A 26,443-nucleotide genomic window follows, 5' to 3' on the forward strand; every position below is an offset into this window, starting at 1 on the left:
ATATCGAGAGCATATTAACAGGAAATAATCACCTGTTTTAGAATAAAATCAGTACCTAATCAAACGCCAAAATTGTAAGCCAAAGCGATACCGGATTCTGCACCAATTCGACGACAAATAATCATCTAACTGGGAAGGAGGTCGGTATGTAAATATTTGGTCAGTCGGTAACTGAAATTATTAGTCACGGAGCTAGATTAAACACTAGTAAATATGTAAATAGAATTATATATATGATATACAGATGGAAAAATATCAGTGCTAATCAAGGTTTGAATTTATTACTTTAGATTACGTTGACCTTATAGATGATACTATGAATTATCAGATATTTGGATATTTCCTTTTAGACAGATATTATTCTACCAAACCAGCCAAAGGAAATTTCAAAAAGAGTCTGCCTGTTCCCTGGAATACTCATCATACAGTTTCTGGGATTCGTGAACTTTATCAAATGCAATATCCATCGCTGCCTTTAAGTCTTCACAGCCTGTATGACTCTTTCCAATATGATCTTCAATTGTATTATATGTATCAATTACCGATTTCTGGTACTCCTCCCAAGCAGTCAATTGAATCTTTTTATCATCAAGCCAGTAGAACCTCGATTTTCTGCCACTCAATTTATTTAATCTCAAACCAGTGTCAGTTAAGTCTTTGAACTTTGCACTGTCACGAATCATGTCCCAGAACAGACCTCGAGCCAAAGCTAATGACTGCTCTGGACCTTCACCTGTTTTGCCCTTGTTTGAAGACATTATAACGAAATATATTAATGATTGATTGTTTGGCGTTGTTTGATTTAATTGTTGACAATAGAGAATATCCGTGAATTTATTACAAGATTAGAACCCTGGCCTGGGCTGAGCTGTTTTATATTCAGTATAAGCCGAGTCAGGTAATTGAATATTGTAACATTGTCAAATTATATAAATTTATCCTATTGTAAAAGTGGTCTACGGATATAATAAGCACAGTCATACCGTATACAATGCTGAGCCAGGGTTGGTGGCGAATTGATCAATTTAAGCGAAAAAAAGAAACCAAAGACACACTGATCCTTTTGCCTTATATTACTATTAGAATATAATGGTATCATTCGTTATCGAGTTTGGTTCACCCTTGCAATGAGAAGGAGTTAACAGTCAGTAGAGATATAGTATCTGAGTGATTTTCTCATAATTTATTGACACCTGAGTTTGTGTTCATGTATTGAGAACGAGTTAATACATCAGCAAAAAATGGGTCTCGCCGAAATCTTTGCGCCCCAGATGCAAAACGTTTTCTACTATCCGCCGGCAGTTCGACTTTGTTTTATTGATTGAGGGCCGTATTAAGAAGCTATTGAGTCTATCCTTTTAAGATTATTATGGTTCTTTAGATTTAGTGTTTGGCTTTACCGTATTTCAATGTAAGGCGCGTGTCCGGGGATATTTAATTAAAGATTACTTTAAATAAGACGCAAGACTTCTACTTTATATACGTTGCCTTCTCTTTCGCATAAGTTCTATTTGCCTTGAACAGAAAGTTCCAAATTCAAACTTAAAATAAAGCAACATGCGAATTTCCATTGGACTGAGAGAATGAATTTTCTGGAGACATCAAAAACAGAATACAATCATCCTAGCTGATGTATAGATTTATCGACGTGTGGTTGGGACCCCTTGAGCCAGAACATTTTCGACGTAAACATTTTCCAAGCTCTAAGGTGCACAACAATGCCCTATTTTGATTATTTCTCTATTATTCAACTAGCCTTCACCTCCTCTATCGCTCTATAGATGCCAAATCAATTTAGCTCTTCTTTGGGTGGAGTTATGTTATTAGGGCGGGGATTTGAGGATGAATGTTACGAGCTATGTTAATCTTGATTAATATGCCAGCTAATAGTGCAGGAGCAATGGTTATCCATGCCAAGATTAATGTTATTGTTCAGTTAATGCTTGGATTCAATATCGCATACTCCGTTTCAAGGTGTCACCAGTGCAAGGACGGGCTATAAGAGTCATCATAAACAAAAAACTGGTGCCCGTATATTGCGCATTACAGTTCTGTTCCCGTGAGATAAAGGCTTCCTTTCAGTCTTCTCTGGGCAGTATATACCATTCAGATAGCGCGCGTTTATTGTGGATAAGTATGCGATGCAGCTATTTCTGTAAATCTTTAAAACGAGTGATAGTTCATGACGAACCTGAATGAAAACTATCTCCTGCCAGCCCACACCACCCCCTCAATTCCAAGATCAGGTGTTGAGTGATTTTAGCTGTGATGTGCACTCCCTTCTAATTTGTGCTAACTTTATTATTATTGAATTTGCAGGGAGGTTTCGCGCGGTTATTATTCCTCCCCTGCATGTGCTCTACTATACATATAGTTCCTTAACATTAATATTAATCCTAGTATATATACAGGTTGAGTAATATAACACTGCTTGGTATATATCTAGGCACTGGTCCGTATCAAAATTGACGCTGTGGTCTTGCTCGATAGGGGGGCCATTCTGGATCCAAAGCACACTGCTCACTACAGACCTGATCAAACTCCTTCATTGATTCATTTATCTTGTCATAGTCTTCATCTACCACCGTCTTCCTCGCTGCCAAGATAGGATAGGATGCGTACTTGCCGCGGTCCTCTAAGAGGTCGTAGGTCTTACCGATGTATTCCTGTAGCTTGGAGAAACGTTCTTTTTGTTGCTCAGCTTGTTGGTGCCAGTATTGCCAACTCTCGCATACAGCGAAGTCAAGTCCTCGTCTGTTCTGTTCTATGTTCTCTGCGAATTTTGAAATGGCTTTCGATAAGTCGTCGAAGCGGTCATTACAATACTTTAATCTTTCATCAGACATTTTCTGACTCCCTACGTTATATCTTTGGGGACGTTAATGTGCGTAATTAGAAGTGCTCTTATGAATGGTATTAATTAGTATGATCCTAGCTCTGTTAAAATATAGTTTAGCAGTACGATGCTTGACCTGGTGTTTTATGGAGGCGATAGCTAGCACATGCAATTGAATGAGAGGGAAAGAAGGACATAACCCTTGAAAATCCTACTGCAATCAGAATATCTGACCTTTCAATTATTCCCTGACTAATTAAACTTTAAAAGATTAACATATCGTTCACATTGAAGAACATATTCAACATTGAAGTGGGCAAACCTCTTCGGCCAGCTAATATTATACTATTCCATCATAATCTGTATGAAGATTGCGCGAAATATAATGACCATCTAGTTTGTGACTAGAATTAGAATAACGGCTCTAGATGGAGAACTACAACGAAGCGTAAGTTCATCGCATATTTTCTCACCGAAAAACATTAAAGAATAAAAAGGGGTCTCCCGGGTCCTTTTTTCTTAAGATAGGAGTGGCTTGTCGTTCTTTGGCTGCTTCGACAATCCTCGCAATCTCCTGAAACACCCGCTAAACCATTTTTAAGTTGGCCACGTCCTAGTGCGAGTTGTAAATAGTTTACAGTGTATGTGGGTGATGAGTGAAGGTTGTTGGTAGATATTTCTGTTAGTCGTCTAATCGTTCTTATGTCCAGAATGTGGTTGAGGCTAGGTTGAAAGTCTGAGAGAGATGAGAACCATTATTTGATCGTCGTTGCTCAACAGGCCACCACCGACCTTATAAAGCTTCCAACAATGCCATTGAGAAAGAGATAGTACAAGGGTAAATGCATTTATTTGGGTATAAAGTTCCCGATATGACTTAGTATATATCGTATTGTGGTACCTGATACAAAGGATATTTTAACTGTCTTTGGCCGGAAATCTTCCTCGCAAGACACTAGAAGCGCGAATGATAGTGTATGACGCTGGGTTTGGCTTCTAAGAGGAGTTGGCGTTGTGACGTTGAAAATAGCAGTCTTCTCTTGTCACTAGTATGCTTAAGTCTGCGTGCTCTCCCATTCTGAGAGTATTATGATAAACATAATTTCTCACTCGCTTTCTACCACGTCAGTACTATCCAAAGCTCCAAACAACCCACCCGCACAGTATGAGAAGGGCTTACCTTTGTATAAATAGTTCTTAGCCTGAAGCTTTGGATTGCTGTATGCGGTTTACAGTTAAATCTAGAAACATCCTCTTAGCTCCTTCCTTATATATCGATATCCGTTACACTGGAGCGCCCTTTGTTGTCCTTTCCCCATTCACTGTCCGTATGGATGATCATATGAACTTGGGCAACGTATCTCAGCTAACGAGTTCTCCCACGGATGCGGAATTGTCCGTTATCGCAAGTATACATGCTGTTGGTTAGATTAGAGGCGGCGTACGTCCGGTGATCTCAACTACTGCAACTTGTAGTCACCTAGCGCCATACCTGTACGGCGTCGCCCTGTAGCGGGACCACTGAAAGTGTTCGGCAGATACTATACCCCTAATGCGTTTCTAAGATACAGAGAACTGCAGCCAAGACCAAAGGTTAATGGTACCTACATTGCCGCATATATGTACGCAACAGTACAGCAGCTATATTAAACATCTCAAAATCACAAAATATATTAAAATTACAAAACATATCACAATCACCGAATAGTAGAATTCAGTAACAACAAAAAGAAACGGTAACCTAACATAACCTCCAACATAACCTTTCTTTTTTATAGCCGACTCACTACCCTAAGTATCAATAGCTCGAGAAAAAGAAAACATCCAAAACACAGCCAATCAAAACCTTTAAAATACACATTGCATACTCGTTATAGCTATGTACTAATTAGATAATATAGGTAGCTAGCTAGCTGTCTGGAGGTCGAGAACTTGTTACCCTACTGCATGACAACCCCCAACGTCATCCCGATTTTTCGGGTTCGTAACATGATAACTCTTGCCAATTACATGCAAGAAACGTGGTATTTAGACCTAGACTGCATACCCATGTGTGGGTAGATTGTGTCCGTGAGGCTCGACCCGCTGGTGGAGTAGTCAAATATAAGGTGGTGGTTGTGGGCTTAGTTGGTAGCGCTGGAGAGGGCTGCGGTCTACGAGCTCGAGTGCTCTGGATTGTGTATGTCTAGCTAGCTAGGGGTAGGAGCGGAGCGGGTGGATTATGTGTTGTGGATGATCATGTGCGTTCAATGTGTAAATGCTGCTTACTGTAAGAAAGAAATGTAACTTGTACAATGGAGCTGACCGCGCGTTAGAGATATGCATGAGTGTTAGGGGAGTTGGGCTATCCTAGGACAAAAACATCTCATGGAAGACCTCAATGTTGAGAACTCTCTATTAGTACGGTGTAGAAAATTTAAAAGAAAACTCTCGAGTGTTGCTGGTTCCAGAGATGGAGAGCTAGCTTGTGCTAATTAATCATTTAGTATTATTAAGGAATAGTCGGCCATGACTCGTCAACAGTCAATCTTAGTTAGGGGAATACTTTTGTAAACCTATGAATATATATATAACACTGATAACTAGTCTGTGAGCTTATATGCTCGGGAAAGAGCCATTGTGTATTGGTAAATCTTAATGCACAAGTACTATACTCCGTCCCTAACGGCCACCAGGCCAGCACAGGAACCAGTAATGGCAAAGGAGAGCCAAGAAAGAATCAGGAGGCACGGGGTACAGCAGACTCCTCTGCCTTTGGCGGCAGTGTGGACAACAAGCTGCTTTGATTATGTTTGAGTCTTGCAGATATATATTGTGTTTGCAGTGGGACAGGTACGGGTGCTAAACCGAATTCCGCTGACATATATATAGGATGGCTGCGCGTGCTAAGCAGAATACCACTGAGGTAACATAAGTGTACGTGAGTGCTAAAGTAAATCCCGCTGGCCTGGGATGTCTGCGGGTACTAAACCAATTTTCGCTGACACTGTGCAAAACTTTGGCTATTAAAGACCACAAATAGCAACCATCTAACTCCAACTCTCCTCAGTCAACATCACAAGAGCTGGAGAACAGAATTCTAACAGCTAATTAAAAATCACCACCAAAACCTACGTCCTTTTCCGCTTTAATAAATCTTTACCTCTTATCCAATTGCAGGACGATTAATTTATTCAAATACTGAAAAAAATGCCCACATTCCCAAATCGCCGTCCTGGAGATAATATCGGAGGGTACGTCCTAGGCCGTCATCTGGGGGAGGGCAATAGTGGTCAAGTTTTTGCCGTGAGAGATAGCGACCCGGATAAGAAATATGCTGCGAAGCTTCTTAACAAGGATGCTTTGCTTGCCAAAAACTATCCTACTCGGAGTGTAAGTAGCACATCTCATCTCATAATTAAAAACATATACTCTCATGATGCACTCACTTACCAGTACCATGATCATATAGATTGAAAAAGAGATTTTGGCTATGAAAGAAATCTCGGGAATGGGTGGCAACTTTGTGAAATTGATTGAATGTTTTCAAACAGATTATGAAAGTAAGTGTATTTTAGTAAACCGATAAAAGGAGGAGAAAATATTCGAAGTAGGAATTATCTATGATGTAGACCCTTTACTGATTTTTATTCTTCGACAATAGTTGTTCTTATCATGACACGCGCCGATGGTGGTGATGTTTTCGAATGGAGGAGATATCATAGGGTTCCAGACTACCGTGTCATAAACAATGTTGTGTTTCAAGTTGCTCATGGGTTGGCCGTCTTGCACAAAAACGGATATATTCATCGAGGTATTATAATTACTTCCAGCTCGGCATAATTAACCTCTGGTCCATCGAGAATAATATTGGCTAATCTGTGATCGTAATAGATATCAAGCACGATAATGTTTTATTCCTAACCAGAAGGCAACCATCGAGCGTCATTATCGCGGACTTTGGTCTTACCACAAAGTATAACATCAGAAGACCATATGATTCTGCCCAAGGCTTTTGTGGCAGCCTTGATTATATTCCGCCAGAGGCTTGCAGAAGCATGCCATACGGTCCATCCTTGTTAGTAAACACTCCAATCATTAGCTAATAGTACAATTTGAGTAACCGTGAAATAGTGATATGTGGTCTCTGGGTATCTTCACTATGTCCTTCCTCACCAATCGCTTCCCCTGGGATCCTAGCTGTCACAAAGACCGTACTTTTCGTGACTACATTGGAAGTTTGACTGAGGGCTGGATTGATCCGTACCTGGATGCTGTTAAACTTAGATCTGGTAAGGCACCCATTCGACTTTAAATATGTAAGTTGTATCACTAATTCCTTTGCGTTGTTGCCTCAGCAAAGGACTTCATTTCCAAGTGCCTCATCGTCAACCCTAAGAAGCGCATGACCGCCATTGAAGCAGTTCATCATCCTTTTCTTAAGGACGTACGCGAAGCGGCCGACTTTCCTGTCATGTCATTGAAGGATGGAGAAATAGGTGGTAATAGCACCTTCCGGTCTGTCGTGTCTGCACTGGCAGAAATTGGTCGGAGCATCATCACGAACTAGGCTCTAGCAAAAACGTCTCCCACTTAGCTATGGGGAAAGAATTGCCGCCTCACAAGAAGTTTTGAATCACTCTCTTTCTTTCGTGGTAAGAGCTTTCGTGATAGTCCGCCTCATCCTGTATGTTTATAATTCTAACTCAACTTATTCTGCAGATGTCGTTTCCCTCGGAGGTGTTATAAGGTAGCCCATGGTTTTCTCCTTCCCGTCAGCATCGGCAATTCTGACGTAGAGCCCTTAGTTTCTGTGCTGTCTGCCATTATTTCTCGATGATTATTTTGATTCATCTCATCTACTTCTACCTGCGTATAACGGCTATCACTCTATGGGTTTTGAAAATCTGTCATAATCCATGTTTCTACGAGTGGCTTGTATTTGTGGAAGGATTTAGAGGCAAGAGTAAACTGTGGAACAATGAAATTATCTTTAAATGACAGGTGCTTTCGTAGCTCGTGAATATTATCGTACATCCTCTTTCTATTTTGAGATTTTATAAATTTAGTGATCATTGTTCTTCTGGCGCTCTGTCTTTAATTAATACCCTCCTTATTTCCTTCATCCCTAGGCCCTGGCAACCATATCGCGATACTTCGTAATTCGTCCTTTGTGTCACAAAGGAGTAAATCTTCCACAAAACATCGTGTAGTTAAAGACAGGTTCAATATCTGGCCGGGGTTGGTTGTCGCCAAGCCTTCTTGTAAGAAGATCGGTTGCTCCCAAGCCTTTTCTCGAAGCTAACCAACATGCATGCTAGCTGCTCGACTCGCTGTATGACAACATCTCTAGACCCTCAAAGACTACATGTAATGAACAATAATGAAATATAGCGCCGTTCACTGAAAGGAGGTTAAATGTTATCGCAAGGTTGCCCTTCTCTGTGCAGGAGTTATAGACACTCTCAAAGTGAATTTTCCTCCTTTTGCTGTCAAGTAATCCCCTAGCCTCCAGGGTAAAGTGTCCGAGAAAGCCATGGTACCGTGGCTCTTAACTATATGTAGTATACGTCCTATCACAGGGATTCTCAAATCACGATTGATTGATACCATAAATTAAAGTCCCTTTCAGTCCCAGCTACTAACTTGTACATATGACGCTACCCTTCGTAGCACAGGGGCGGCGCCACAGGCATGATGAGTTGTGTGAAGTATTCATGATCTCTGAGTGTGTCGGAGTATCTTGAAGAGCCGCTTGCTGTGTGCATGGAATGTAGACAATTACCACTCGGTGGTGCTCACATCTTTGTTCAAATTATTAGTAGTGCCAGCAATGAAATCATCCTATCATTAATTCACAATGTCCGCACCAGTCTGGCGAACGGCAGCCATCTTATTCGAACGCCTAGACACCATCTATCGCCGGGCAGAACCTCGTATAAGGCCATCTCTAGATCTCTTCTCTTTCCTGTAAACAAGTACGGCCTCTCTGTCGTAGTTCGTGAGGAAGTGATTATCAAACGTGTGCATTCACGACGCCGGATCTCCCAAGTCTACCTGAACCGCCATAGGAGAAGTGCGACCGGGGGTGAGTTCATCTATCCTTGATAGGTAACGGAGCAATAGGAAGGTAGAATGGTATTATTTCGACAGCGTCTACACTGAGGAGCCAGAATTACCTTTGGTAGGAGTTACAGCACCAGTTCCCCAACATCTGTTCTTTAAAGCTCCCTTCACTTCTGCAGACTGGACCGTAAGTTATAGTAAATGATAGCGAACTCCATGAACCCAGATATAAGGGTGCTCAGGATTCGGATATCTCCTATCTGGTTTCATGTTAGACCGGTTTTTAACTGAGAGAAAACCTCTCCCCGATCGTTCGGCGGAGTCTTGCAGCCACCATTGGAATGGGGGCGGAGGTGTTAGGCGGTGGGTATGTTGTTTATGTTGTCTTCCGCTTTCTCTGGTGAGTATGGTGTCTTAGGACCGCGGTTGTACATGTGCAGAAAGATCTGTGTATCCAAGAGCGTTGTGTATGGATTGTAGACGTGAGGGGTAGCTCTCCCCACGGGAGACGAGTCTCTTCGGAGAAGCTATATCTATAGGGGCAAGCTCTTGTTGTGTAGTGATATGTATGTGCTTGGTTGGTCAGTTGGACAACCTGTACCCTGTTCCATCCACTCTACCTCTGTAACGTAGCTTCCCTACATTCACAGGTGAAAAAGCGCCCATGAGCAAAATGTTACATTATTCGGTTCCTAGAAACTATACATTTGAAGTAAAAAGAACTGTTAGGAAAGAAATATACAAAATATACAGCAAAAACCAAGCCTTATTAGATCGCCAGGGGAAATGGTGGCAACCTGGCCTCATGGAATAGGGCTGGTGCTTACAATATCCGGCAGCGAGAGTTGTACTAAATAAGGTAATGGTGGCTGCACGGCACTCCCGACATCTACTCGCTCCAAGATTTCAACCCGAGGCGCTACGCGGAGTGAGATAAGAATGATACCAAGATGTCTTTTTCCGGTTAATTAATACCACTTTAGGTATTCCGAGCGTAAATCCCATCTAACATAGGGGGCTCCATGACGCGTCTTATCTTGTTGTATTGTTTTCCGATCTTACCGTTGTAGCGAGAAGCAGGCGAGATTAGGTAATCGCATGAGACACACGTGAAATGCCAGGTAGGGGGTTTGGGTAGGCTCCTCCCCACCCCCTCTACTTCTACTGGTGAGCAGCTTGCTGCTAAGTAGGGGATGGGTACGAGACTAGGGTCTGGGCTACCTCGAAGGATGATGCATTTCTTTTTTTTCCCTCTCTTTTGTTCACATCAGATCGCAATTACTGGCATCTTTGACGAGGCAGAAAATTCTATAAAATTAGCCGTCCACAAAAAGGGCAATTAACTGAGGCGGTCTAGATTATTATCTTTGGCGCTTTTATGTAGTTGTTTAAACATATATATATTCATATTAATTTTTGTCCAATTGCAAAGTGTTGTTCTATGGAAGAGCATGTTTTCCAGCCTTTCTTCTCTGATTCGAGCTCTGACATTGTAGACTCAAGAAAATTAAACAAAGAATTTTGCAAAAAGGAGGTTCATCGAACGAACTTTCAACTAGCGGAGACTAGCGGAGGTTTGTACATCGATAGGGACAAGTTGAAAAGACTGGTCGCTAGAAGGATATGTTCGGGAGTCATGCGACTAATGTAAGCAGGCTTTCAAACAAGTCACGGTAGGCTCGACCTCTCCCAGGTGATGGAAAGGTAGCAACGCCCACGCAGGGAACCACCCCGCCAAAGAACGCTCGCGGCGCTCCCCTCGAATTGGGCACCAGTTGCACACTATTTTGGCTGTGAATGACCTGGATGCCGTTGGCGCTTCGAGCCCACGCTTGCACTCCGGTTATTTCCGGTTTAATATCTCGACTGTGTTACAACCTCTATAGGAAATGTTTCGTTCAGAAGAAAATAAGCACAGGTGAGTACATAAATCCCCTTGAATCTTTTGGAAACCATCATGAGCATTGAACACCATTGAACACCACCAGAGTAGAGTTTGCCTCTGATCGTCTAGACACCCCTCGATCGAGCTCTTCTCTCAGACCCTCAGTACCAATAAGTGATATATTTGGGTATGTCGACAAATCGAAGACATCCGTTTCAAGAGGCATATATTCCTCGAATCGTTGCGTTATCCGCGCTCCGTCCGTGGCTTAGGAAGTTGAAAACACAGGAGTATAAAACACCGCGTTATTCAATGAAAACCTGTCATTTTTAGGGCTCTGGCTAGTGTCGTTGTCGATGAGAATAAATGTCCTCGGGTTCTTGCCTTGAGGACACGTCCTCCATGATCAGCAAGGACAGTGGACTAAAAAGACAAAGAGCGTCGACCGCATCAAATATTCTTGTCTCGAGCACTTCCAATGAAAGGTTTCGGCTTTATTATACCCGATTGAGATTGGATTGAGCATAGAATATTCCTTTATTTCGACTCAGTACCACCTTTTGCTCTCCCGGAATGACCCTTTATTGCCATCAAAGACTGCGGTCTTAGATGTCGAGGTGAGACAAGCAGGGTTTCCAACGGTAGAAATGGGTTCTGGTACAAGAGAAAACCGCACCAACCACTAGCTAAATCAATGAGGTCAAACCGTACCAACTGTACCAAGTATTTATCTTGACAGTTTGAACCGGTTTAACCGTCTAAACTGTGGTTCTATGTCTTGGCATATATACCATGAAAAGAGTCCGCAGAATAGATATCCATGTTCTCGAACGGGTGTTCGAGCTGATGAATTGGGTCTTCCAACTGGCTAAGTAGTGTGTTCGAGCTCAGGAACAGGGTTGTATAAACCTTTTAAACCGTCGGTATAAGAAGTTTTGAAGATTTCTAAACCGTTCAAACCATCTATTGAAAATGTTAAGAACTGCGCCAACTGTTAAGTTAAACAGTTTAGTTCGACCGGTTTGGACCGCAGAACCGGCAAATCATTGGAAACACTGCAGATAAGAACGCAGATCAAGAGGCCAGGCACCTCAAGGAGACTCTCAATCCTCACCTCGAGTAGACGATGCTATCCTAGGCTACGCCCCTGGCACAGTTGCAGATGTCTCGGTCTCTAAAGAGTCTTAGATCTCACTGTCATCTAGAAGGAATCAGGGTGACATATTGACCCGTCAGCATCAGGACTAGCTCGCTACACGGAGTAAAGATGTAGTACAAGGTGAAAGCATTAACCGCGGGTTATAGACTTGAATACTTCAACTACTCATATTAGCCCGGGATATTAGCTTGGACCAGTCTAGACTATCAATTTCGGTATTGCGGGACAAAAGCCCACCTGTGTAAAAGAAGTAGGAGATTACTACTGCCTCTGACCACGCCACAACAACGGATTATAGATCTTGATGAGCAAGCTCTTTGTTTAGAGCTTGGCCATATGAGGAACTGAACGGATGACGGGCAGAAGGTCTACGTGACCTATTTAGATCTTGCTCGGTCATGTCAGCAGCTAGCTAGCACCCATGGCTCCATGTGTACCGGGGTGAGATGGATACTTCTCTTGATACATACCGTCAACGAGGCAGTAACATCCACAGCTTCTTGCACACTCGTTGGGAGCTCGTCAGATCCTTCCTGGATATATTTGGCTAGTAGGTGCCAATAGCACTTCGGTTCTTATTATCTCATGGCTATAGCAGAATGTGTTAAACGAACCTTCATATAGGATAGATGCCTGGCTATCGGATCCAGCAGAGCTTAATGACGAAGTTATATATTGAGACCAAGTCTCAAGAAGACAATGGTGGAAGAAATATTGCAAAGAGAGGGTTAAGAGGCCTCAACAGCTATGATATGGTCCATAGTCTGGTTCATCCAGAGTGTGGCCCCCGCAAGCGGAAATGTTCACGCGAACAAGAAATGAGAGTTCTGCTGGTTTATCTCAGTTAATACTACACCGAACAGAATTGGTGCTCGCCCTATGGTTCGAACCCGGACGCGCTACCTACTCTCTCCTGTAGGTTCGAAGTAAGCTCTTAGAGACAGGCTAGAGGTACCTATTCTCTTGGAATTAGCATGCACCTTTGGTGCATAACCATATCTGGCTGTCGCTAGCTTCCGTGGTGTTCTATCTGGCTAATATTGACTTTTGCTGCGATATATTCTGGTTGCAGATTGTTCTAGGGAGTTCTCTCGTCAATCATCGGTCGCTATAAATAATTTATCTCCGCACCTGTTTCACTCCTTCTTTTCCTCCATCCACCACATCAAAAAAGTTACTTCACAAGCTTTGAAATTAACATCCCCTTCACTGCTCAAGAGGTTTCTTCCCCCGCTTCTGTTCGATCGATTTTTGCTTATCAAATCGAGAGCTATTCGCCTAAAAACATCCAAACATCAAACATCATGGTGAAAACACTGAAGCAACAGGCTGAAGATGATCTCCCAGGCTATGAGCTTGGGATAACTCTCGGTTCTGGGGGGTTCGGCGAGGTAGTAGTAGGAACCAATATTGTATCAGGGATTAAATATGCCATCAAAATCATTCCTGCTACGATCGACCCTGAAGACCGCAAAATGGTAGGCTTCCAATGTTCCCTCTGTATTCATGCATCGTGCCTCGCTAGATGATTCTAATAGTACTTTTGAATATAGTATGAACAAGAAGTAAAAATCATGCACGACTTGTCTGGGTCTTCCAAGTACCTCGTCGAACTGGTGGGCAGTAAGGTACGCTTGTCAAATTGTAAGTACCATTATATCCTTCACCTATCATCCCAACTTTCCCTCCCCCTTCATTACTAATATCTTCATTTTAGGGTACCTGATCATTGAGCTTGCTCTTGGAGGCGAGCTTGGCCAAGGCAGTACTTATAAGCATCGTGAGGAGAGAGCAAAGTCTATTGTCCGTGACATCACTACAGGACTCTCTACTATGCACGGCATGGGCATCATTCATTCGGGTTTGTCCTACCCGCTTTTCTCACTTGCTCAACGCTCATGACCTAAACTAACTTCGATGTTTTTTCTGCAATAGACATCAAGATGTCGAACATCCTTCTCAAGACATCTGATGAAAACTCTGTCGCAATGATCGCCGATTTCGGGCTGTCAAAATACGTCAAGGATGCCGATGATACGGCGGGCGGTACTCCTGGCTACATGGCACCAGAATTGAAGTGGCCTGGTCACATTGCTGGAACCGAAATGTAGGCACACCATTATTTCCTCTCTGACTCTCCAGTACGTTTACTAATATGATATATTTAATATAGTGATATCTGGTCTCTCGGTATTCTTGTGTGGGAGTTGTTCTTCACTCGTCGTATTAAGATCGAGTTGGCGACCACTGCTGGCACTGCTGCAACCATTAAGAACTTCCCTGTTAACAAAATTTCTCTTGATGGTAAATACTTCCCATGAACCTTCAGCTGATTTACCTTCTGCCACTGGACACTAACATCTCCTCTCTGAATTTAGCCGAACGTTTCATTAAAGACTGCTTGAATGGTGATCCAAAAACGAGAATGACTGCGCTCGAAGCTCTCGACCACCCGTGGTTCAAGAACAGTACTCCTACAAGCGCAGCTGTTCAAATTCTTGCAGCCTCTCCAGCTGTCGCGGCTGTTCCAGATCTGGCAGCTGCCCCAGCTCGTCGTAAGGCACGTGTTCGCGAAGCAGCGCCCGCCGCTAAACGTCAGAAACCGAATCGTGGTCTCTGCGACAAGAAGATCAGGAACTGCTCTTACATCTGAGAAGATTTCTGGGCAGAGATTTAGAGTTATTATGGATTGGTTTTCTGGTATTTCAAATTTTATTAAAGGGGGTGGTTGTACGCTTTCAGGGCATCGATGAGAAGATATTAAGGATTAGATTTCATTGGATTTCATGATAGTACAAAAGGAACGTACAGTTATAAGATAGATTGATGCGCTACAAATAAAGCGTACCAATAAGTCAGAAAAAAACTTGCTGCTCGTCCAGAAAATAATGTGATTCAATCATGGCTTTCAAGCAAACTCCCAATCTACGTCCATTACGTAGCCCATATGAATGATGTGATCGTGAAATGAGAACCGAATGAAATTCGCGTGATTCAGTAATGAAAACACCTGAACATAGTACGAGTGACTCAAATGTCTTTCTATCTCTACATCTAAATTTATCATCTGCCCTCAAGATTTGACCATTGACGAACTCGCTCGAATGAGTTGACTTAGTGTAGTTTCTGTGTGTTTGACGAGCTATAGAACGTCTTATCATACTCAAAATTATATCATATCCACTGCCTGGTAATCTCACGATAGGAATTATTACTCTTTGCCAAGCATTGGGTCGAGTGATGACCCATGACGAAGTCTTTATCGATCATTGATCCCGAGTGATACATCATGAATCACTCCAGATCAATGGTCCTTCTTATGCCGTCACAACGTTTTCTTTCTGCTCTTTATAGTACGATAGGTAACAGATGTATTAATACTTCTACACTTTAGGCCTATATATCAAGCTAAGGGCCTAATTTCCCAATCATTCTACGGTCTTAACTTTGCTTCTATGAGCGTGTACGGTATGCAACTTCTATTACTGCAGGAACGAAGAAATAGAGTGCATCTACCTTTACACCGCTCCAATTTTCCAAGTGAACCCAAGGCAGTTCTGATCAACCCCATTCGCTGTCGTGAATTAGTCAACATTTGCAATTTGTAGATCTCTAGACATCTTGTAATCACGAAAACCACCTTTCCCAACTACCTTCTACTCCACAGCACTGAAAGCCTCGATTATGCTTGGATCGGTGTACATAGACCTCTCTATCCATCTAAGCCCGCAGCGGGGCCTTGGCATGTCGTTGAAGACCGAAAAGGCAGGGTAACTTGGTGTCCAGGGGTCTATGGCCGAACCCTTGTGTAACGATCCACTGGACATGAAGAGGAATTCCATCCATTCTCCATTTATTAAGAACTATCTAAAGATCATGGCGACGTGTTAGGATTAATAGGGCACTTTGGTTGAGTGTGTTCTCCTTCGTGTCTTGCCTGGCGGTGTGTCTTGGCGCCAAGGCCCGAACCTCACGTGAGCTCTTGAGAGTTCGGAACGTTGTGCACGCCTGGTTTCGACGGAATTTCGTGGGGGAGGAGGTTTTCGTCTGATTTATGATTTAGCAATGAAACCCACTCCCAAACCCTTCCATAGAAGATGATGTTAAGTGCCTTCATCGGCTCTGCGGGCACTTGACATGAGGTCGAACACGAAACCAGGCAGGGTAATGCGAGCTACCTAGTCCTCCATTACCATGACAACGACACCTTCAGATACGTATATACTGTAGCATTGATTGTGCGTGGCACAGTAGTACACTGTGTAATAGAAGTCAAAAGAAGGCCCCTAACAAAGTCTCATATATCCATAATAGTTATAGAAAAGTAAATACCTCCAACCTTTTCACTTCCAATGGCAAACACATGCCGTGTGACACCGTGCATTCTATACACCGTGTTGTGTTGCTGTCGTTCAGCGTGTGCCTAGAGACTCTTGGTGAGTCGCTTTCTTAAATGTAGCCAGTAACACGAACTGTAGCAAACACTGAAGATTTGTGTGAAACCCGAGTGATATCTTGTGACGACGACGAAACCCCACCTTGATCAGAGCTGCTCAGGCTCTGAGGTTTATAATGTTTATTTATTCAGTAGCCACTGAACTTCTTTACTGTTGTGTCTCTTATGACGACATTCTGTGTATATTTTTAAGTGGGCTTATTCCAGAATGTAACATGGGAAGTAGAGCCTTTTGTTCAAGAAAATATTGTCTCCTCATGGCCGCACACCAGCGACAAACCATACCATCAAAAAAAAAAAAAAAAAGAAAAAGAAAAAAGAAAAATAATTTAGTCTATGATCAACTTTTATGTATTTCCTCCGATGGACCAGCTTTCAATTGTGTGAGAAACCCGTCTGAGCCTCTTCATCGAGAATCGCAGTTTGTGGATGCTCATCGAGCTAGTGCAAAGTGCGCCCAATTCTACGAAACCCGCCAAACACACACTAGCGCCCATCCACCACCTCCCGCATCCAGCTTTTACTATTCCCTCCACCCGCACCGCCATAGAATGTCCCACCGTCACAATCCCAACTGACAATCACCTCAGCTCTACTTTAACCCCCTTCTTCCACCCGTCGTTCCCCCTTCTACGCTAAACTCCACTCTGCTGCTTTTATTCCACATTGCTGCGTCGGCTTGTTTTCTGTTGCAAGAAGCTAGTTGCGTTGCATACTCTGGGAGACATTGGCTTTGGTGAGATCGATAGCTTGACTCGACGTCGACTTCTCGTCCCCAACGACAACACTCAGTGCACTGAAAACAGTCAACGACGACACTCCGTCTCTTCTTTACTTCATCTTCTCTCCACACAGCAACAAGAAAACATCACTGCATCCTCTCTCAGCATCATCCTCTCTCAACAACGAAACCTCACTCCATCCTCTCTCGACATTCTCTCTCCTCATTAACCCCCAACTACATCTCCATAACCATCAACAACAGACATCCCCATCACCATCACCATCAATAACCACCACCACCCTTCAACAACACCGAGATCTACCTCTACACCCCCCACCCCACCTATCATCCCCCATCTCTACCATAACATAAGAAATGTATCGCCACAACGCCCCCCGCACCCCCGAAGTCGTGCGCGGCTACCTGCTAGGCAACACCCTCGGCGCCGGCAGCTTCGGCGCGGTCCGTAAATGTACGCATCTCGCAACCGGAAAAGAGTGTTGTGTCAAGGTGATGAGCAAGCAGATCAATTTGAAAGAAGAGGTATGTTTTCCTCCTCCTATTGATTGCTCTTGCAACCAATTGATCTCCCCCCCCTCTCTTCGCCCTCCTGCGTGAGCACAGTTGCTGATGACAGGATGTGCAGATTATGGGAGAGGTCGAGATTCTTATGGCCCTGGATGGAGGCTCGGGGCTCTGGACGAGGCTGTTGGATGTGGAGGAGGAGCATGCTGAGAATTGTAAGTTTTCTAGTTTTTCCGTTTTTTTCTTTTGCTTTTCTCTTCTTGCCTTTTTTTTTGTCTTGTTTTTTTATCTTCTTTTTTTTTTCCTTCTTTTTTTATCTTCTTTTTATTTTTGTCCTGCTATATCCCCTCCCCCTTCCCCCCCTCTCCTTCCTCTCTTTTTTTCCTTCTCTTTTCTTCCTGTTTTTTTTCCCTTCTTTTTCCCGATCATTTTTTCCCTTCCTATTCTTTTTTTTTTTTATTTTTCCCTCGTCCTTTTTCTCTTCGTTATTTTTCTCATTTTTATGTCTTCTTTTTTTGTTCTACTTCCCTGCCTTTACCTTTATTTTTTGCGTGTTGTGATATTAGCGGTCTTCCATCTGCAGTAGCCGTAAGCTAACCCACAATCTGCAGGGTACATCTTCCTCGAACTCGCCCACGGCGGCGACCTCTTCGCCATCTACGAGTCGCAAACCCTCCTCTCCTCCTTCCGCACCAGAGAGCTCCTCTACGACATCGCCAAAGCCCTCCAAGAGCTTCACGAGCGCTCCATTGTCCACCGCGGTACATTTCCTCTCCCCGTCCTCATTCCTTCTTCTTCTTCTTCTTCTTACTAACACAAATTACACAGACATTAAACCGGACAACATCCTCCTCTCGACCCGCACCCCGGCCGCCCGCGCCCTCCTCGCCGACTTCGGCATCAGCACGTGGTGCGACGGCGCGCAGGTACTCAGTCAGCGCTGCGGCACGGCGCGCTACATGGCGCCGGAGATCTGTGCGCGTCGCAATTACGGGTGTCAAGTGTGAGTAGATCCCTTCTTTAGCTATATATCATATTTGCTAGATGATGCTGATTATTGTTCGTTTTGATTGCAGTGACATGTGGTCGTTTGGATTGCTAGCGTATATTCTTGTGTTCGGCCAGCCGCTGCTCCCCGAAGGCGCAACAGACGAGGAAACCATGCAGATGACCGCGGCGCTGAAGCCCGGGTTCCTGAAGAACACGGAGGGCCATAGTTCGGAGGCGTTCGGGTTTATCAAGTCCCTGCTGCGCATCAACCCCAAGAAGCGTCTCACGGCCCGCGCGGCGGTGGACCATCCTTACCTCCGTGCCGTGAAGCTGAAAAGGGAGCGCGAAGCCTTGTTTCAGAAGTACTCGCACGCCGGCTTGGAGGCCCGCTTCAGGGAGGAGAGGGAGATGAAGAAGCTCCGTGAGCGCCTCAACAACATTCGTGCGGCGGACGAAACTAACCAGAACACACCACCATCCACGGCAGCGGCGACGGCGTCGGCAGAGACGGAGGCGGCGGTACAAAGGCGCCGGGACAATACCGGCGTGGAGATCAAGCAGGAAGAGAGCGAGGACGGGGAGGACGTGTGGGTCACCGAGGCCAGAGAGAGCGTGCGTGAGCGCGGTCGGCCTGCGAAGAGACGTTTTGCGATTCCGCGTCCCCGGGCACGTGCTGCTGTTGCGAACAGCGAGGCCGGGCGCTCAAACACCGCGACTGCGGCTGGGCCAGCAAATATCGCTGCTGCAATTCCACCGGTGCCTGCGCCGCAAATGAGGCGTATGGCCTACCCTCTTGCGCCCACCGCTCCACGAGCGCCCGCGGCCGTCACAACTGCGAACATCAACATCAGCACAAACAACGGGCCGTTGATCAACCTCTCATCCACCCCCTCGCCTGCCGCCCCGGCCCCACGAGTCGCAAGCGGCATTCCGCGCTTCACCGGCATCCCTCGATTCACCGGCAACCGCCAGCAGAACACGGAGTCGCCGAACTCGAGTCCTCCGGTGGACGGCGGGTTTGAGAGCCGCTATGAGGACGTTTTCATGCACAACTTCAGGATTGAGAGCGGGTTCTATCACTGCCCGCCGGGCGTGGAGATGAAGGATTTGTTCAAGTACAGGGTTGCAGGTCCGCGTTTGTGAAGTGTTTATGAGATTTAAATGATGGAAGAGGGCGGTGATTGAACGATGGCTGGGTTCAGGCGGCGTGGCCTGGTTTGGAAAGAGTCTGGCTGGTGTGGAGAGACAGAGTATCGATTGGAGGAGTACATCATTAGCATTACTAGGTTAGCATTTGGGTACATAGACCGCAAGGCATTATCATTCTTTAGTCTGGATAAAAACTAAAAGATTTTAAAACTCTTACTCCTCTCTTCTCGATTGTGAAAATTTTCGGATGTGCATCGTGATGATTTCAAACATTCGACAGTTATAATTTACTATCGTTTTTCTTTTTTTTTTTCTTTTTTTTTTTTTTTTCGTTTAATTCATTAATCATAATTTGGTATCGCTCTAGATGTCTTTCACACTCGACCAGATATATCTGTAGGCATGATGTGTATGCATGAGTGGCAAGAAAGGTGCGAGGACTGTCTGTAAATCGGGAAACCTCATATCAGAGTGCCCACGAATTATTATTTTCCATCGCATGTGTTGCTATAAAGAATGGTCATTTTGTGTGTTGGAGGCTGATTACACCTACCATCTCCTGGCCTCGGACGAAATGACACCCTGGCGCGATCAGTGCGAGTGATAATCTATGATGCACCTGCGGTTTGCTTTCGGCGCGACATTCTCATGGCACGCGTAACATAAGATCGAGCGGGATGCAACTCTCAGCGTAACTATCGCATGAGAGGTAATAACACGCATCCGAAAATCAACGACTAATGGGCGACGGTTGTAAAGTCGTCGTTCACAGAGTGTAAATCTCTGATGCCTACTTTTATGCTAGTGCGGTTGCTACGGTTCTTGCTAGCTTGGAGTAGTCAGCTATCCCGAATATCACTATAACAACCGAGAGGAGCTCTGCCGTCGTTCATGTTTCGACGGATTCATTTGATAGAGGCCTTTTAGTTTGACCTCATGTGTGCTCGATCCAGTCTATCTTTTTTCCTTTTTTTCTTAGCAACTTACCCATAAATCCAAACTATCTGGACGCCTATTGAAAAAAAAGCGCTGTAACTAAATCCACAGTCCTTCACGTATTTTAGCGTGAAACGTTGTCCTCCGTAACAGCAATTCCACTTCTGTTCATATATTTGGTATATTCACAAAGCACATTGAATGATTCCCACACATCGCTGGGAGATTAGGGAAATTAGCAAAGACGTCATGTCGCCCAACTGCCAAGATAAGATGGGCGCAAAACAACATGTCGCTGCCACCATCAAAAGACAAGCACCGACAGGACCACTCTCTCTCTCTGTTCCTTCTCCTCTTCTCTTGGACCTGTGCGTGTTGTGTGAAATTACCTGCACAATTGAAGGACGTCTAGCGTTTTACAACACGAATTACCCTTTCCTCCCATCTTCTTCACTTTGGTCAGACTCCACGACGACGAGGACGACAGTATAGCAGAATCTCCTGTACAGTCTCGCTGCCTGTAAACAATCAAATCAGATTCGTTCTGACGTTGTTTACGAACTTGGACAACTACAACCACTTCACACAATCTCACAGAGCTGAGTTTACCGTGCGAGAAAGATTATCTTCGATTCACCCCCGGTACCAACCACATACCAAAAATCAGACAGAGCTTCGAGAGTCAAAGAACAAAAGCTAAAAGTTCCAACAACACAACCCAACCTCTTCCACAAACCCCCAATCTCCACCATCCATCTCCAAGCCTCCCAACACCACTTCCTAAATACCTCACCCCTTTTCCGACTCTCCACACAATGGCCGTCCTCCGCCAGCCAAACTTCCAAGTACCCGCCACCCCACAGCGGGTGGTATACAGAATCCCAGATGCTCTATGCCCCGGCTACACCACCCGCAACGGCCACTGGAAACTCACGCACCAGACCGGCGAAGGCAGCTTCGGCGCCTGCTTCAAAGCCGAACACACCACCAGACCCGGCGCCGTCGCCGCATTCAAGGTTTGCAAACTCACCGGCGATGCCATAAAGGATCGATTCCTCGTACGTCACGTCCTATATCCATCCCTTCTCTGTGATGTGCAGTAGGTCGACTGACACCGCACGTATATGTGTATATAGGAAAGTAGCTTCAGCGACGAGTTCGACGTCATGGTGCGGATACAGAAGCTGGATGCTTATACACCCAAGGTCTATGGAATCTCCCGCGAGGCAGGACACCGTACGTTCCTCTAATGCTTTGCTGTCGTTTTGCTGTTAGCTGAGTTTTGCATGTAGCGTGCATCATCATGGAGTACTTTGAGCACAACATGCGCACCATCAAGGGCCACCGCCTCTTTGGCCACGACGCAATGCGCGAGTACGCCCACGACATTGCACAGTCGCTCTACGGCCTGCACTCGCAGGGTGGCACGCTGCACAAAGGTAAATATCTATATTGCACTTCAGCTCCTCCTCCAACAGCTACTGCTATTGTGATATTGACACCCTCCCAGACGTCAAACCCGACAACATCCTCGTCCGCGAACCTCACAGCGACCCCAGCCAGCGCCCCGAGCCCTGGGCGCCCATCGCCTTCCTCACCGACTACGGCACCGCCTCCTGGGACGCGCGAGCCAAAGAGCGCGTCGACCCAGAGTTGGGGTGTGACGGCACGGCGGTCTACACGAGCCCCGAATGCTGGAAGATGGGTGAGTGCCAGCGCGGCCCGGCCGATATGTGGGCCATGGGTATGGCGCTGTTGTCCAGGTGGCTGGGCTATCATCCGTTGGATAAGTTTGTCGGCGGGGATGGGAGCTCGAGGGGGGCCAGGAGGTGCTTGTTGCGGTTGAAGGAGGGGTGGGTGGTGGAGGCGGGGTTGCTGGAGGGGATGGATGATGATAGTAGGTTTTTTCTTTCTACTGATTTTTGAAAAGGTTTTCTTTGGTGTTTGCTCCTGTTGTCAATATATCTTCTGCAACATGTGCCGATATATCATAGGATATAGAGGCCTACATCACCTCTCCATAGACCCTTTCCATCCCATCTCCAGCCTATATCTTATTATCAACCAAACTAACCACCCCCTCACAGTGGCCTCCTTCCTCACCTCCCTCCTCACCATCAACCACCGCCGCCGCCTCACCGCGCACCAAGCCCTCCTCCACCCATTCCTCGCCACCACCCGCCTCACCCGCCAAAAGTACAGCCTTCTCAAACACAACCGCCTCCTCCACCCTCACCCACCCCTACCCACCGCCTCTCCCACCCCCAGTATAGACTCGGCCAGAAGCATGGACTCCGTCGCTTCCCCCACCCCACACTCGCCAGCCGCACCACTCAGCGCCTTCAACACGCCGACTAATCTGGCGAGATGCCTCGTGGATGCGAGCTTCAAGGTGGACGGCGGGCACTTCCCCGCGTGTGCGCAGGTTGGGAACTGGATGTCGGGAGGCGCGACGAGAGGCACTGAGCCCGGTCACAATGAGGTGTCGGGACGTGCAAGGAGAGGCAGTGAGCGCGGTCACGGGGAGGTGTTGGCTGGCGGTACGCCGCCGCGGGATAATCAGCATGCGCCGTGGCGTGTGGACCCGCCGAATGGTGCCGTTCTAGTCAATGATGCGCGGCCGATTCGGGCTTCTCTCTCTCGAGCGCCAGTGAGAGCTTCTCCACCTCACGCAGCGATTGTAGCTTCTCCACCAGCACCAGCGAGAGCCTCTCCCCGATCACCACTCCGCCCCATTAAGAGCAATGCTACCGGTATCAGGAAGAAGGTGAAGACGCAAGCAGCCCCAAAGCTACACGGTACCAGAGCCTTCACCAGAGCACAGGAACTCGTTCTGGTTGTGGCTGCAGAGGCTGCGAAGCCAGTTGTTCGCCGCTCCGCAAGGGTTGCGGGGAAGGGGGATGCGGAGGGGAGGCGTGCTTAGATATTGATATTGAATAGAGATGGAAGACCGGAATCGGAGAAGGGGTAGTTTGGGTGTTTAGGTGCTTGGGTGTTTGGGTATGTGGGTATGTGGGCAGTTGGGCCTTTTTGTATATAGTTGGGTGGAGATATGAGCATCGTTATGGAACGATATGATTGAAGAATCGAAGAATTGAAGTCAAGATTTCCAATATGGAATGAGGATACGTTACTCTGCACCGTGTCCGTGTCCGTGTACTTTACAACACTAAACTACATATACGGACACATACACACCACGGACTAAGATAAATAACGTTAGGACTACATGTAATCCAAACTACATATATTTTCTCGGCGCTTGCCTGCTAATTGACGGTAACATACATGTACTTACAAAAATGTGCCGTTTCGGTCGTGGCGTGTCACTCGGGCCATCGAGATCAAAGGAAAAAAAAAGAGAAGAAAAAAAAATAACACGCAAGCTCAAATAGGCAAATGGTCAGTATTACGACCCCGTAAGAATTATTCCATTTTATCTTCCGCAACCCACTACCCCCAAAGACCGCCCGGCCCTGGACAAAAGAAATTTCCTAGCTGCCTCCCGTTTGAAAAATAGAATTGGGTAAAAAGAAAAAAAAAAGATTTGAAATTGGCTCCATCAGGGATTCGAACCCAAGTACCTGCTGTCGTCATAAGTTTCCTAACCAGGTGCATAGACCACTATGCTAACAGAGCTTGAAGGTCTGCCTGCTGGGAGAGATGGTAAAGGTAGGTTTAACAGCCAGCAGCGGCTTGGGCCAAAAACGCCTAGGTACACGCATGACCTAGTCACTCCCACTATAAACACCTCAACTTCCCAACTACTCCCGCCGCTTGCACCCCTTCAAACCACTTCATATTCCCTCGCATTCCCTCAAACCCTACGTGCCCGTCCCAGTATAGCACCCTCTCGCTCCTCCCGTCACCAGCCGACCCTCCCGCTAAACCCACTCCCCGTCCCACGCACCAGGGTCAAAACAAGACCAAGACCAAAAACTGAACTTGATGTATGTTCCCACCAGTGGAGAGAAGCAAATTAATCACAAGGATTCATGACTCGAAGGCGTGACAGACACTGTAACCTACTACAGACGAATCAGTCGGCCAGCCATAGCCTCTTAACTTCGAGTGCGTATTGCTCGGCTTGAAGCGTGGGGGAGAGGGGCTCTTCAAGGGGGGAAGTCCTGCTAGGTGGCTATTGCTCGTGGGTGGCTAGCTTCTGGTTTACATTGCCCATCTACTATGGATAAGAAGATCAGTCGAGTCAATTGACCAAATCACTCAACAGAAGTCATCCGGGCACCTGCAATAGGACTCATTCGGTCTGTTGATCTAGGTACTTCATAATATCACATCCTGGTTGTAATATATTATAACGCTCACCTCCGCACACACGGCCAATACAATTATACAAACTGGCCACGAGTTTCCTTCTACGTAGCCAGAACCTTGGTAAGGCTACGAGCGCTGTTGAGTATAGAATGACATCTTTCGAGATAGACGTAGCAAGGCATATGCATGGGGGTATCGACCAGCTATGTAGATGAACAAGTAAATGAATGAAAACCTTACCGTACTTCCTTAGTATCATACAAATGCATCTGAAAAGTTCTCTGAAATGAAACAAAATTTCCCTTGTAAACGAATCTCTTTTATATGTGGAAATGAATCCGGAAATGGGACTTAAGTGCAACTTAATACTTTAACAAATATATTATTTGATCCAATACCATATGCATTGCGTTGGGTGGGTGGGATTGTTGACTTATACTGTTATTTGAAACAATAGGCAAGCAATCGATAGCACCACGATCACAGTAGAGTAAACAAATTTACCATTTAAAAAAACGCAGAGATTGAATTGTGTAAAATTATGAAAAGAGAAGGAAAATAACGAAATAAAGATGCTAGTAAAAAGCCATCATTCTCAACGCGCTGTCAATGCAAAGTGAGAATAGAAACAAGTGCTCGGTTCAGGAGCCATATCATGATCAAGACAAAGTCTTCTCTCTTTCGACCATACATTGTGTCATACAGCTCACAATGCTTCCTGATCTTTCCAGTCTCGATTTCGTCTTTTAAATCTTCAATCCGATATTGAAGTCTGGTAAGCCAAGAATCAACTTGATCGCTAAGTTCAATATAGTTATCGTATATTGTTCCCTCCGGCAAAAGAGGTGTCTCAACATTTTCCATATGACAGATAAGGACATCTTCCTGTGCCTCAAATTCCATGATTAGTTGTTTCATATCTTCTGTACTCATATCCATCAATCCTTCAGCAATATCCTCGTGCAGCTCGTGACACATTCGAACCTCCTCGCTTTCTTCTTTCAGTATTTGAACCCAAATCTTGAATTCCATACGGTAATGCTCACACATGAGGTCAAGCACCTCTCTCTCTTCAATATTCTGGGTATTCTTCCGTCTTCGATCAGTGACAATGTACTCATCGGCGACTGTAAGGCAGCTTTCTCTTGATTCCGATTCCATTTTGGAATAATCTTGCAAATTAGTCAGGTTAACTCTGACATGGTGGACGTAATCCACAATAGTACTTCTTTTGATCAGGCACCATGGCTCCGACCTGGGATCCGTACTCATCGGCGAGTTATTGAGATGTGTTTTGGATGAAGAAATAGTTCGCGATCGTATACAGAAATCTTTAAGACGATAACTTGAACTTTTTATTACTTAAATGTGAACTTCGGTGGAGACAGGTTATAAAACATCGATAAGGACTTTGTATAGCATTTCAATTGACATGGAAGGTCTCAAACTACTGCTTAAATAAA

The 26,443-nt window shown here is 45.3% G+C and overlaps 7 protein-coding genes across 7 annotated transcripts; 4 read left to right on the plus strand and 3 right to left on the minus strand.

The window, feature by feature from the left end:
• Positions 1–386: 386 nt before the first annotated feature.
• Positions 387–758, minus strand: H6S33_004200 (uncharacterized protein; the record flags this gene model as incomplete). The annotated part of the gene is made up of 1 exon (XM_044835911.1): positions 387–758. The coding sequence occupies one exon, from the start codon at positions 756–758 to the stop codon at positions 387–389; it is 372 nt and encodes a 123-aa protein (XP_044690938.1).
• Positions 759–2,459: 1,701 nt separating this feature from the next.
• Positions 2,460–2,846, minus strand: H6S33_004201 (uncharacterized protein; the record flags this gene model as incomplete). Its single annotated transcript, XM_044835912.1, has 1 exon — positions 2,460–2,846. The coding sequence occupies one exon, from the start codon at positions 2,844–2,846 to the stop codon at positions 2,460–2,462; it is 387 nt and encodes a 128-aa protein (XP_044690939.1).
• A 3,179-nt stretch (positions 2,847–6,025) lies between these two features.
• Positions 6,026–7,385, plus strand: H6S33_004202 (uncharacterized protein; the record flags this gene model as incomplete). Its single annotated transcript, XM_044835913.1, has 6 exons — positions 6,026–6,208; positions 6,288–6,378; positions 6,480–6,629; positions 6,710–6,893; positions 6,950–7,107; positions 7,174–7,385. The coding sequence occupies 6 exons, from the start codon at positions 6,026–6,028 to the stop codon at positions 7,383–7,385; spliced, it is 978 nt and encodes a 325-aa protein (XP_044690940.1).
• A 5,844-nt stretch (positions 7,386–13,229) lies between these two features.
• H6S33_004203 (uncharacterized protein) lies at positions 13,230–14,578 on the plus strand (the record flags this gene model as incomplete). The annotated part of the gene is made up of 6 exons (XM_044835914.1): positions 13,230–13,403; positions 13,479–13,569; positions 13,643–13,786; positions 13,861–14,032; positions 14,099–14,229; positions 14,304–14,578. 6 exons carry the CDS (start codon positions 13,230–13,232, stop codon positions 14,576–14,578), a joined length of 987 nt encoding a protein of 328 aa, XP_044690941.1.
• A 2,902-nt stretch (positions 14,579–17,480) lies between these two features.
• H6S33_004204 (uncharacterized protein) lies at positions 17,481–19,763 on the plus strand (the record flags this gene model as incomplete). Its single annotated transcript, XM_044835915.1, has 5 exons — positions 17,481–17,648; positions 17,752–17,845; positions 18,242–18,391; positions 18,459–18,633; positions 18,707–19,763. 5 exons carry the CDS (start codon positions 17,481–17,483, stop codon positions 19,761–19,763), a joined length of 1,644 nt encoding a protein of 547 aa, XP_044690942.1.
• A 1,757-nt stretch (positions 19,764–21,520) lies between these two features.
• On the plus strand, positions 21,521–23,628 carry H6S33_004205 (uncharacterized protein; the record flags this gene model as incomplete). Its single annotated transcript, XM_044835916.1, has 5 exons — positions 21,521–21,763; positions 21,842–21,941; positions 21,998–22,144; positions 22,216–22,602; positions 22,793–23,628. 5 exons carry the CDS (start codon positions 21,521–21,523, stop codon positions 23,626–23,628), a joined length of 1,713 nt encoding a protein of 570 aa, XP_044690943.1.
• Positions 23,629–25,586: 1,958 nt separating this feature from the next.
• H6S33_004206 (uncharacterized protein) lies at positions 25,587–26,141 on the minus strand (the record flags this gene model as incomplete). The annotated part of the gene is made up of 1 exon (XM_044835917.1): positions 25,587–26,141. One exon carries the CDS (start codon positions 26,139–26,141, stop codon positions 25,587–25,589), a length of 555 nt encoding a protein of 184 aa, XP_044690944.1.
• Between the last annotated feature and the right edge of the window lie 302 nt (positions 26,142–26,443).

The sequence above is a fragment of the Morchella sextelata genome (genome assembly GCF_020137385.1).
Source record: "Morchella sextelata strain SCLS chromosome Unknown scls_17, whole genome shotgun sequence".
Taxonomy (NCBI): Eukaryota; Fungi; Ascomycota; class Pezizomycetes; order Pezizales; family Morchellaceae; genus Morchella; species Morchella sextelata.